Source organism: Ahaetulla prasina, chromosome 13 (genome assembly GCF_028640845.1).
Source record: "Ahaetulla prasina isolate Xishuangbanna chromosome 13, ASM2864084v1, whole genome shotgun sequence".
Taxonomy (NCBI): Eukaryota; Metazoa; Chordata; class Lepidosauria; order Squamata; family Colubridae; genus Ahaetulla; species Ahaetulla prasina.
This window is the reverse complement of record NC_080551.1, coordinates 19,078,777-19,091,018: the sequence shown is the minus strand read 5'-3', so window position 1 is coordinate 19,091,018 and position 12,242 is coordinate 19,078,777. Positions and strand designations below refer to the sequence as shown.

Sequence of the window (12,242 nt, the reverse complement as noted above, 5' to 3'; positions counted from 1 at the left end):
TTCTATAGAACTGGTAGTAAAACCCATGGGAAGCTCCGCCCACCAACCCAGATGTCATCACAGGCGATCTGCGCATGTGCAGAAGTTTTCAGTGGCAGAGGGTCCCATTACGGACCGGTACTAAAGGTAAGTAGAACCCATCCCTGGAGAGGACCAACCTAGAACTATGGAGAAATTTCCTGACAGTTAGAACAATGAACCATCGAAATAACTTGCCTTCAGAAGTTGTGGGTGCTTCATCACTGGAGGTTTTTAAGAAGAGACTAGACAGTCACTTGTCTGAAATGGTATAGGATCTTCTGCTTGAGCAGGGGGCTGGCCTAGAAGACCTCCAAGGTCCCTTCCAGCTGTATTCTGATTGATTGATTGATTGATTGAATGCTATACGGTTTCCTACTTCAGCTGGACTAGAAGACCTCAAGATCTCTTCCAACTTTTGTTCTTCTGATGTTCAGGTGGGAGCTTACCTTAGCCACAAAATAGTCTAACATGCTGAGTTCTGGGGGGATGAATTTTTCTTTGTAAGAAGGTCTTTCTGCAGGGACCGGGGGAGGGACCACACTCTCCTTGACGGGTCTTCCAGGCACTAGCATTCTCATGTTGAATCTCCTGCGATGCTTATCTGTCTCTTCTGCAGGGACTGGAGGGGCTAAGCAGAGAGAGAGAGAGAGAGGGAGAGGGAGGGAGGGAGGGAGGGAGGGAGGGAGGGAGAGAGAGAGAGAGAGAGAGAGAGAGAGAGAGAGAGTTTAAAGAAATACACCGATACATAATGAGGACAAATTGGCAAGTTCATCGTTGAGTCCATAGTGTCAATTTCAATCTTCAGAAAGAAAGCACATCACACAAGTTGTAGAACTGCAACTATAGGAAGATCACATGGAAACTACACTTAGAATTAAAACAAAACAAAACAGGTCCTGGTAATCTTCAGGAAGAGCCTGTGAAGTGGAATGAGGTCCTATTGTGGCCTGTCAGCCTCTGGCTCCTCCAGCAGCTGAATCAGAGGATGAGGAGGAGTGGGAGTCGGGGTCAGCATCAAGGCAACCTGGGAGCTCTCAAAGGGAAGAGGGAATGGAGCTGGCAGAGAGAGAGACAGAGGTGGAGCCTGGGCCGTCCGTCAGCCCTCAGATGGAGAGTCAACAGCTCCCAGGTCTGGAGGTGGCTGATGAGAAGGAGGAGGAACAGTTGGGTCCAGTGCCTGACGCGCGGATGCACAGAAGGCAGAGGAGAGGAGAGCAGTGGAAATCTATGGGCCGGTCCTTGGGACAGAAGAGCCACTGCTCCTAGCGAAGCCCCACCCTAACTCTGGGGATAAAAGGCAGGGGGCGGAGATGAACAGATGTGGCAGACAACTACTCATCTCCCTGCCGGACAGACTTGTTAGCCTACTGTGAGAGAGAAACTTTTTGCTGGGGCTGCCGGCGCTCCTAATAAAGGAATCTTTTGAGTGTTTGTTGTGTTTGGGGAGTTGGGTCAGGACAACATTCCTTTTGATTCTTACAAACATCTCGTCTGGATTACTGCAATGCTCTCTACATGGGGCTCCCCTTGAAGAGCACCCGGAGGCTCCAGTTGGTCCAGAATGCAGCTGCGCGGATGATAGAGGGAGCCCCTCGTGGCTCCCATGTGACACCTCTCCTGCGCAGACTGCACTGGCTACCTGTGGCCTTCCGGGTGCGCTTCAAGATTTTGGTAACTATCTTCAAAGCGCTCCATGACATAGAGCCGGGTTACCTACGGAACCGTCTGCTGCCACTGATTGCCTCCCACCGACCCGTGTGCTCTCACAGGGAGGGATTCCTCAGGGTGCCGTCAGCCAGGCAGTGCCGACTGGCGACACCCAGGGGAAGGGCCTTTTCTGTGGGGGCTCCCACCCTCTGGAACGAGCTCCCCCCAGGACTTAGCCAACTTCCTGACCTTCGAACCTTTCGCCGTGAGCTTAAGACACATCTATTTATTTGCGCAGGACTGGACTAGAATTTTAAATTTTAAATTTGGTTTTAATGGGGTTTTATTATTTTTATCGCAATTTTTTAATATTCGGCCTTATTTAATAAGTTTTTTAATTGGTGTTTTATTTTGTATTTATATGTATGTTTTTATTAGGCTGTAAACCGCCCTGAGTCCCCCGGGAGATAGGGCGGTATAAAAATGCGATTAAATAAATAAATAAAATAAATAAATAAATTACAAGAGAAAAGGACAGAAAAATAACACACAGTCCCTATTGCGCTTCATAAAAATCTCCAATTATGAAAAAAAAAAAAGAAAGAAGACAGAACAACAGATCAAGGAGAACAGGCGACACATCTCAAAGCAAAGGGAAAGATTAAAATCCATGCCCCAGATCCAGGAATTGGATCTGTTTTCAGAAGATTATAAACCACACGCCCACCAGCACATCTGTTCCTCACCATCCTGCTGCAGCAGAGGGCAACTATCGCAGCCAGCAGAGTTTTGGTTGATGCCCGATAAAGCAGTGCGGTGGGGTAACTGTGAATTGCCAAAGGCTGTTACGGTTTCTGCATTGGCGGTTAAGCACGGCGTTTTATCTGAATTGGACAGATCAGAAGAGGAGTGATTCTCACGGTTTACGGGCTGGAATCGTGCATGTTTGCATTGTGATAGTGGGCAGAAAACGGGTGTTTGGTTAAAAAAAATCTTCAAGCTGTCTCTTCCTCACCAATAAATAAACCACCAACTCTCTCTAAATCAGGGATCTCCAACCTTGGCAACTTTAAGACTTGTGGATTTCAACTCCCAGAGTTGAAGTCCACAAGTCTTAAAGTTGCCAAGGTTGGAGACCCCTGCTCTAAATGTAAGAAAGGCCATGTCTAAGTTTTGACATTTTTGTCCTGCTTCTGTCATATGTTTAGACAGGTAATATTTCAGTCAAACTACTGTGTGATTTGTCTAACATGGCTTGCTTAGAACTCATATAAGACAAACAGGGCTTTAACAGGAAGTCAGTTGAAGGTCCACCCCACCAGGCTTCCAACTCAACATCGTCTGAGGTTCTACCAACTCTTGCTAGAATAGAATAGAATAACAGAGTTGGAAGGGGCTTGGAGGTCTTCTAGTCCAACCCTCTGCTTAGGCAGGCAACCCTATACCTCTTCAGACAAATGGTTATCTAACATCTTCTTAAAAACTTCCAGTGGATTTGTGGATTGGAACATTCACAACTCCTGGAGGCAAGTTGTTCCACGGATTAATTGTTTTAACTGTCAGGAAATTCCTCCTTAGTTCTAAGTTGCTTCTCTCCTTGATTAGTTTCCATTCATTGTTTCCTGCCCTGCCCTCAGGTGCTCTGGAGAATAGCTTGACTCCCTCTTCTTTGTGGCAGCCCCTGATTCCGATTAGGAGAACTTCTCTATAATCCTTGAAGAGTTACCTGGAATATTTTCTGATTGCCGCCTGGGTTTAACCACAAGTTTCACGCCTCCTCCAAAGATCGCTGCCCACATTCGGGTGTTCAGAGGATGGGCTGCCAGCCGGAATAACTCATTGGAAGCGTTTGTTGCAAGAGCATGGATGAGAAGACTGAGATACACGGCCACCACAGCCTCACAAAGCAGGATGTTTAACTTTGGCTGATCCTCATCTTGGGCGGAACTTAACAGATTGAGCAAGGAACTCACACCTGGGAAAAGAGAACAGTACACGGGTGATGGGCACCATTCTAGATGGAATGGGACATCTCATCACGGCCAACTCACCGTGAACGATTTGCCATGGGCCAACTCGCTGTGGGACAATATAACAATTCAATGTAATTATTTAAAATAAATCAAAAAAACATTTTAATTTTTGTCATTCACATTTTAGTTTGTCTTTCCTTTTGCATCCTTTTTTTTTTTTTAAATTTACATTTATATCCCGCCCTTCTCCGAAGACTCAGGGCGGCTTACAATGTATAAGGCAATAGTCTCATTCTATTTGTATATTTACAAAGTCAACTTATTGCCCCCCCAACAATCTGGGTCCTCATTTTACCTACCTTATAAAGGATGGAAGACTGAGTCAACCTCGGGCCGGGCTTGAACCTGCAGTAATTGCAGGCTACTGTGTTCTAATAACAGGCTTTACCAGCTTGAGCTATTACGGCCCTTTCATGGTTCTACTCCACCATTCTTTGACATTACTGTAACTCTTGTCCCGCAGCAAGTTGGCCTTGGCAAGTTGGCCGTGATGAGTTGGCCATGATGAGTTGGCCCTGGCGAATTGTCACTGACCACCCCCCCTCCCATCTAAAGGTGGCTTCTTTTGCCTAGATTAGTCTGTAAGGCCAGCCACAGGACCTCATTAAAACATTGTTCAAGATCTCAACCTTTGAAAAGGTGGGAGTTAAACACGTACTTCATGTACTTAAAAAAACAGAGTAAGCTAAATTTATGGAAGAAAGGTTTCACAATCCTTTTCAGAATAGGATAGGATAGGATAGGATAGGATAGGATAGGACAGGACAGAGTAGAGTAGAGTAGAGTAGAGTAGAGTAGAGTAGAGTAGAGTAGAGTAGGGTAGAGTAGGGTAGAGTAGAACAGAACAGAACAGAACAGAACAGAACAGAATAGAATTTAGAATAGAATTTAGAATAGAATAGAATAGAATAGAATAGAATAGAATAGAATTTAGAATAGAATAGAATAGAATAGAATAGAATAGAATAGAATAGAATAGAATAGAATAGAATAGAATAGAGCTGGAAGGGCTCTTGGAAGTCTTTTAGTCTAGCCCCCTGCTCAAGCAGGAGAACCTATATCATTTCAGATAAGTGGCTGTCTAGTTTCTTCTTAAAAACTTCCCACAATTTCTGGAGGCAAGCTACTCCACTGGTTAATTGTCCTCACTGTTAGGAAGTTTCTCCTTAATTCCAGGTTGCTTAATAACTTTTTAGAAATTTAGAGGATGCTACTAAACAATCAAGAAGATAAGAATAATGTAATATCCTTCCTGTAAAAGACTACTTCAGCTTCAATCGCAACAATACAAGAGCAAACAATAGATTTAAACTTAATGTCAACCGCTTCAAACTTGATTGCAGAAAATATGACTTTTGTAACAGAGTTGTTAACGCTTGGAACTCACCACCTGACTCCATAGTCTCTACTCAAAACCCCAAAATCTTCAACCAAAAACTGTCCACTATTGACCTCACCCCATTCCTAAGAAGATTATAAGGGGCGTGCATAAGAGCACAAAAGTGCCTACCGTTCCTGTCCTATTGTTCTCTTCATTATAGTATTATATGCATACTTTTACTTATACTTTTACTTATATATACTTTTTCTCTCAAACAATATGTTGATGATTGTATATACTGTTGTGACAAAATAAAATAATAATAATAAAAAAGAATAAGGACAGGCAAAATATTTCAAAAATTGGAACGTGCTCGATTCAGCTCTTATTGGAAAAGTTCTGAGCTTAAAACGGTACCAGTTCAGCTCAAAACACTCATTTTCAGAGCGAATTCTAACTAACTAACCGATGGCATGACAGTTGCATGGGTGCGTTGACCTGTGCGGCTTTTCTTACCAGGCCATTGAGCGGGCAGCGAATTCGGTGTGGCGTGTTCTTCGATGCTCTCGGTCCTCAGACGCCGACGGTCGCTGAGCAGCAGCCCTTGGTAAACCATCCCTGTGAACTGATTTGTTTCTGTCTGACTGCTAAGAAGAAGTTTTAATTTTTTTTTTCTTCACCTCAGAATAGAAAAAATCTTACACCAAAGCAAAACTGGCAAATTAGTGGCAGGTGCACATCAGGGTTGGAAGCATAACGATTCGGGAGCCAAAAGCTCTAAGAATGAGTGCTTAGTGAATTCTCCCTCTTTCTCACATACACAAGCAGCTTTTCAATGAAAGCAACCTGAATGTTTCTGCAAACTAAAAACAGACGAAAGGGAATGGGTATCAGGGTTCCAAGTAACACACCCAACAGGATCAAAACTCCAAGGTGAGCATGGGATCACGTTCTGCCACCGTTTGCCTCCCACCGACCCATGCACTCCCACAGGGAGGGCCTCCTCAGGGTGCCGTCAGCCAAACAATGTCGGCTGGCAGCTCCCAGGGGGAGGGCCTTCTCTGTGGGGGCCCCTACCCTCTGGAACGAGCTTCCCCCAACTTCGTCAACTTCCTGATCTCCGGACCTTCCGCCGCGAGCTGAAGACGTATTTATCACCACCTCACACCTTCCATCCTGAAGATTTTGACTACTAGCTGCAGATGGGGACAATTCAGATATTTTTTTTTTCAACTCTCTGAATCCCTATTTTGGAAACTTGGAATTCGAACCAAATCGAGATCTTGTTTACCGCTCAAGAAAAATCCAAAACGGTCTCTATCCTTCCATCAGATCCTGCCTTTAGCTCTAAGGGAACACAACTAGCATTGCAACACATCTCATGTTTTGTCCCACAAAGGAGAACAACAGAGCCATGCTGGGGAGAAGGACACAGCAAAGGAAATCTTACCTGTAGCTATGGCTGTCACATAAGGCTTGATAAATTGATGCAGAAAGGGAAGCAGCTAAAGAATAAAGAGTATGGACCTGAAAATGGAAGCAGAAGAAAACTGGTTAAGATAGTATGAATACATTTCCAGGCTGAATTGTTGAGTGGTGCAGTGGCCTAGAAGCAGGGGTGAAACCCACCAGGTTCTGGAGAACCGGCAGCGGAAATTTTGAATAGTTCGGAGAACCGGAAAATACCATCTCTGGCTGGCCCCAGAATAGGGTGGGAATGGAGATTTTGCAATATCCTTCCCCCAGGAGTGGGGAGGAAATGGGGATTTTGCAGCATCCTTCCCCCTGGAGTGGGAAGGGAATGAGGATTTTGCAATATCCTTCCCCTGCCACGCCCACCAAGCCACACCCACCAAGCCACGCCCACAGAACTGGTAGTAACAAAATTTGAATTTCACCCCTGGATATAGCTCTATTTGTACGGCATGCGGCACCTGCCAATATAGCCAACAAGGAGGAATGCTGGGAGTTGTAGTTCAGCAATACCCTATTTGCATGGGGAAGCGATCAGGCAGATCCAATCCAAACTCATCTAGACCAGAAGTTAAAATGCCCACTTCTTTGAATCTGCCCCTTCGGCATTCAAGGCGAAGTTTCCCCAGTTTATTACCTTGACATCTTCGACGTTGGGATGCGGGGGCATTTTCATCTGGACAATCGTGTAAAGGATGTCGTGGATGTGGTTGTTTAGGTAGAGGACGGGATTGGCGATCACTGTTTTTGTGGCAGCGATGCTGGCTGAGAGCAGCGGTAACGTCGTGGGCAGCGGAAGTGGCGATTGTAGCTGTTTCACAGTAGTTTCCTGATGGGAGGGGAAATAATGGCAGAACTGAGAATATACCATTGCTCTTTTTATATATATATATATTGTAGTGATGATGCTACATCCTCAGGTGAACCGTCTTACCTGCTGAGATTCCTGTAATAAGAACTTCAGCTCCATTCTAACGGAAGCCAGGCCGCCGCCCTGTGCCCCGTGAAGGCTGCAATAGCTTAGGAAAACCCGAAGAAGCGCCTGGTTTTTCTGGAGCCACCATTTCCGCCGCTCCGCGTGCTCTCGTTTGGCTTGCAACCGTCTCCGCTCAATCTGATGCCACTCGTAGGAGCCCGACGGCATCTTCTCCCCCATCTCTTGGTGACCCAAGAGATCCCCGCTGGCGTGGCTATCGGTTTGGCCTTCCTCTTTGCCCTGGGTTGCCTCGTGGTTGCAAATTTCATGCAAGGCGGCGATTTCTTTCTCCAGCCAGTTGTACAACTGGAACCGGAGCTTCCCACCATCTACTTCGTAGCCGGTGGCCAACGTTCTCAACTCCGTCATGAGGATTTTTAAGCAGGCTCGGAACTTGAGCTGCTCCGCAATCACATCCACCTCCGTTTTGTCGACCTCACCCTCCTCGCCTTGACTGGGATCGGGACTTTTGACCTCTTGTTCTTTACTTTCCAAGTCGTTCATCATCAAACCCTTCTCCTCTTCCTCGTCAAGTAAACCGCTTTGGTCGTTCCCCCAGTCAAGCTTCAGAGGTTCATCTTCAAAGGTTATCAATGGTTTGCTCCAGTCCACTAGGGAGGAAGCTTCCGTGGTACCCACCGGCTGTGACCAATCGACCTTGCTACCTTTGTCTAATCCAATTAGGTCTACCTTCAGACCATTCTGCGTTACTGGTGTGGATTCTCCTTTCTTGGGCGAAAGTGTGGACTTGCTTCTTATTTTGGGAAGCTTCGAAAGGACTTCCAGAGCCAGGACCGGGCAACCGACTTTGAAATGAGCATTTGCAGTGGTGAAAAAGAGCTTTCTTTCAATGAGGTTAATCTTGTCCACAAAACTTTTATCCGCCTGCAATCCCAACGTTGCTAAGGTCCCATCGGGCGAGCAGAAATTCCTTCGGATGAGCAAAGGGTGGGTACGCAAGTAATTGTAGAAACTGAACACCACGGGGTTGCAGGATTTGACAATAACTAGGGAAAAATGGAAACAAGGTTGTCGAGGCTTACACCGAACATCTGTCACACCAAATTGAGCAACCCGGTGGGCCCTTTGGGACTGAAGAATCACCTGTGGATCCCAATCAAGAAAGGCACTGTTCTTTGGCAGTGCTTTTGGAAAAAAGGTGCTTTTTTTCCTAAAGGTTCCCCTCACACATACGTGCTAGTCGTTCCCAACTCTAGGGGACGCTGCTCATCTCCGTTTCAAAGCCGAAGAGCCAGTGCTGTCCGAAAAAGTCTCTGTGGCTCCCGTTACTTGTCCCAGCTTCTGCCAACCTAACCGTTCGAAAGCACGTAAAAAATGCAAGTAGAAAAATAGGGACCACCTTTGGTGGGAAGGGAACAGCGTTCCATGCGCCTTTGGCGTTGAGTCATGCCGGTCACCTGACCACAGAGACATCTTCGGACAGCGCTGGCTCTTCGCCTTTGAAACGGAGATGAGCACCGCCCCCTAGAGTCGGGAATGACTAGCACGTATGTGCGAGGGGAACCTTTACCTTTACCTTAAGTGAGTTTGTACAAAGCAATACCAAAGTTCACCACATTAAGTGTGTTGATAAACATGCAATGTGATTATCAGCATCTTGTACAACGAATAAATCTTTAGAAGAGAATATCTGTAGGTCAGGATTGAACTGTGGAGTCCTTGTTGCTCTCTGTTTGAGTTTGGTTGCCCTCATGATGTTACTTGGTTGGACAATGAAACGTCTACAAGAAAACAACCAAGCTCAGAGACCCCTAAAGATTCCACAAATCTATCTTTCTACAATCCCCATTCAAGACTGAGCTTCTCCAAATAAGCTGACATTTCTTCACCTGGATTTTCATCTTCTTCTTTGGGGGTTTGTTCCAGTAAGGTGTCAAGAGCTCTTGTGTACTCTTTCATAACCCAGTAGGCCAGACTTCTCAGGAAAGGATCTGGATGCAAATTTGTGCAACAGAACCCGGTTCCATCTTTCTTACAGCCCAAAATCTTTTCGTAAAGGATGGCTGTGTAGGTGGAGGAGATTTCAAACTCAGACTCATACAAGCGAGCAATTATTAAAGCCAGCTGGATGTCTTCCATCTTCTCAAGACATACCTGTGGGTGGGAAGGAAAGCACAAAGGAGGTCTTCTAAATACCATGTAATTTATTTATCAAAAAGCAAAATTGTAACAGAGAAGCCAATATTAAACTAAGAGCAGAGATAAACAAAAGAAACTCTCCATTTGTTGATCCAGTAAGACACTCTCCAATTCATCTATCTGTTCATCCACACAACACACCTGTCCATCCATCCATCAATACACCCACTTATCCATCAGTCCATTGACACATCCACCTGTGTCATTCTTCTATCCACATACACACATATCTATTTGTCTGTCCGTCCGTCCGTCCGTCCGTCCATCCATGCATCCATCCATTCATCTACACATCCATCTGTCCAACACACTTATCATTTATTCACTCATCCAACCACCCATCTGTTCATCAGTCCATTGACAAAATCACCATTTGTCCATCTGTCCATCAACACACCTATCCATGCATCCACACAATCACCCACCAGTCCATCTGTCCATCCATGCACACACTTATCAGTCTGTCTGTCCATCCACGGAGCCAAGCACCATCTATCTGTCCATCCATCAACACACTCACCCATCCATCCATCCATCCATCCATCCATCCATTGACAAAATCATCCATTTATCCATCGATGCATCTATCCATGGATCCATGCATCTATTCATCCACACAATCACTCACCCATCCATCCATCTTTCCGTTGGGTCCATCAACACACCCACCTATCCATCCTTCCATCTACACAACCACCCATCCACCTGGTACATATCCACCTGTCCATCGTCCATCCGTCCATCCCTCCACCCCGCCCTCCCTCCGAGTCCACACTGTGGCTTTGAACCCATACCTCGATGGCATCCTTTAACGACCCCGCTAATAAAAAAAAGGCTGCCGATTGCTCAAAGCGCTGTTTCCCCAGAAGGGCGAAGGCGTTTTTCAGGGCAGCTTTGCGCCATCTGTCTTCATTGAAATTATGGCTGAAGAATTGGGTCATTTTCTCATCGTGCTGGGAACTGTAGGGAAATACATCAAGCTGCATTTTAAGCCACTACAGTAGATATCCACTGACTCCACTGAACTGAGCAGGATTTACATCTAAGGAAACACATCCTGGATCACACTGCGGTTAGCATCCAATAGCACAAGTTTCTGTCATTTTGCAGAAGCGTCTCGTAAACCATGGATCAATTTCCTCGCCTTACTTACCGAAATAATCCCCAGACCACGGCCTTCTTCTTCATTGCAAGATAAAAAAGAGCAGCGTCCAACGCATCGTTGTTCCTCTGGAAGGCAGCTTTTGCAACCTGTTTGCATTGAACAGAAGGTGACGAAGTGTCATCGTCGTACAGTGTCACTCACAGGGCAGGGCACCCCTGTACAATGTAGGGGTATTTGAAAAATACTCTGATTCCGTTTCCTCCAGGAAAACCGTGCACAATATATAGTTGGTGTCAGTTGAGGGATTATTTGTATTTGACATCTGCAGCAAGGTTATTATTGTAGGCAGTAAGATGGCAGAAGGTCACCCATCCAGCTTTTATGCCTAAGGAGGACTAGAAATCCCAGACTCCTGGTGACTGGCCCAAAGTCACCCAGTTGGCTTTCATGCCTACGGCAGGACTAGAACTCTGAGTCTCCCAGTGAATGCCCAAAGCCACCCAGCTGGCTTTCATGCTAAAGGCGGTACTAGAACTCTCAGTCTCCTACTGATTGGCCCAAAGTCACCCAGCTGGCTTTCATGCTAAAGGTGGGACTAGAGGGTAATTAGAACTGCATAAATAATTATAATAATTATATATAATTATAATAATTATAATAATTATTATAATAAATATCTCTTTCCACTTATGACTGTATGAGTGTAACTTGGTTGCTGCCAATCCTTATGATTTATATTGATATATTGACCATCAATTGTGTTGTAAATGTTGTACCTTGATGAACGTATCTTTTCTTTTATGCACACTGAGAGCATATGCACCAAAGACAAATTCCTTGTGTGTCCAATCACACTTGGCCAATAAAGAATTCTATTCTATTCTATTCTATTCTATTCTATTCTATTCTATTCTATTCTATTCTATTCTACTCTATTCTATTCTATTCCTGATTGTTTCCTGATTGCTTATTTGTAACCTATGACAATCATTAAGTGTTGTACCTTATGATTCTTGATGAACGTATCTTTTCTTTTATGTACACTGAGAGCATATGCACCAAGACAAATTCCTTGTGTGTCCAATCACACTTGGCCAATAAAATTCTATTCTGTTCTATTCTAGAGCTCTCAGACTCCTAGTGATTGACCCAAAATCACCCAGCTGCCTTTCATGCCTAAGGCAGAACTAGAACTCACAGTCTCCTGGTTTCTAGTCTGGTGCCTTAGCCAGTAGAACAAGCTGGCTCCATATAGTACCTCCGATTACCTTTTCCATGCACCGTCGAAGCGTGTTGATATTCCTGACCCACCAGCCTATCCCCATGGCTCTTAGCTCAGACCATTGAGGGTCTCCTCTTTGAATGGCAGGAATCATGTTGATAAGCTCTTCCTCTGCTTCCGAGTGAAACGCCCAAGCGAAGTGGCACGTCGAAACCCCTGCACAATGACCAAAACAAATCTGTTTCCATTTTTTTTAAAAAAAATATTAACTTTATTAATTTTTT

At 45.1% G+C, this 12,242-nt stretch overlaps 1 protein-coding gene across 8 annotated transcripts in view; it reads right to left on the bottom strand.

The window, feature by feature from the left end:
- The window catches only part of DMXL2 (Dmx like 2), a 76,989-nt gene that overhangs the window by 20,489 nt on the left and 44,258 nt on the right, over positions 1 to 12,242 (bottom strand). For 5 of the 8 annotated variants that reach the window (XR_009151997.1, XR_009151998.1, XM_058155996.1 and 2 more), the window contains exons 21-30: positions 12,005 to 12,174; positions 10,785 to 10,882; positions 10,426 to 10,591; positions 9,322 to 9,586; positions 7,430 to 8,478; positions 7,133 to 7,324; positions 6,473 to 6,549; positions 5,539 to 5,669; positions 3,395 to 3,643; positions 468 to 649 (exon numbers count right to left, since the gene is read on the bottom strand). Coding sequence is in view for 6 of the 8 variants with exons in the window: in XM_058155996.1 (XP_058011979.1) it covers positions 468 to 649; positions 3,395 to 3,643; positions 5,539 to 5,669; positions 6,473 to 6,549; positions 7,133 to 7,324; positions 7,430 to 8,478; positions 9,322 to 9,586; positions 10,426 to 10,591; positions 10,785 to 10,882; positions 12,005 to 12,174 (2,579 nt within the window). In the remaining 2 variants the exon portion in view is untranslated. The remainder of the gene's footprint in view (positions 1 to 467; positions 650 to 3,394; positions 3,644 to 5,538; positions 5,670 to 6,472; positions 6,550 to 7,132; positions 7,325 to 7,429; positions 8,479 to 9,321; positions 9,587 to 10,425; positions 10,592 to 10,784; positions 10,883 to 12,004; positions 12,175 to 12,242) is intronic. The other 3 variants (XM_058155992.1, XM_058155995.1, XM_058155993.1) reach the window with 2 other exon arrangements.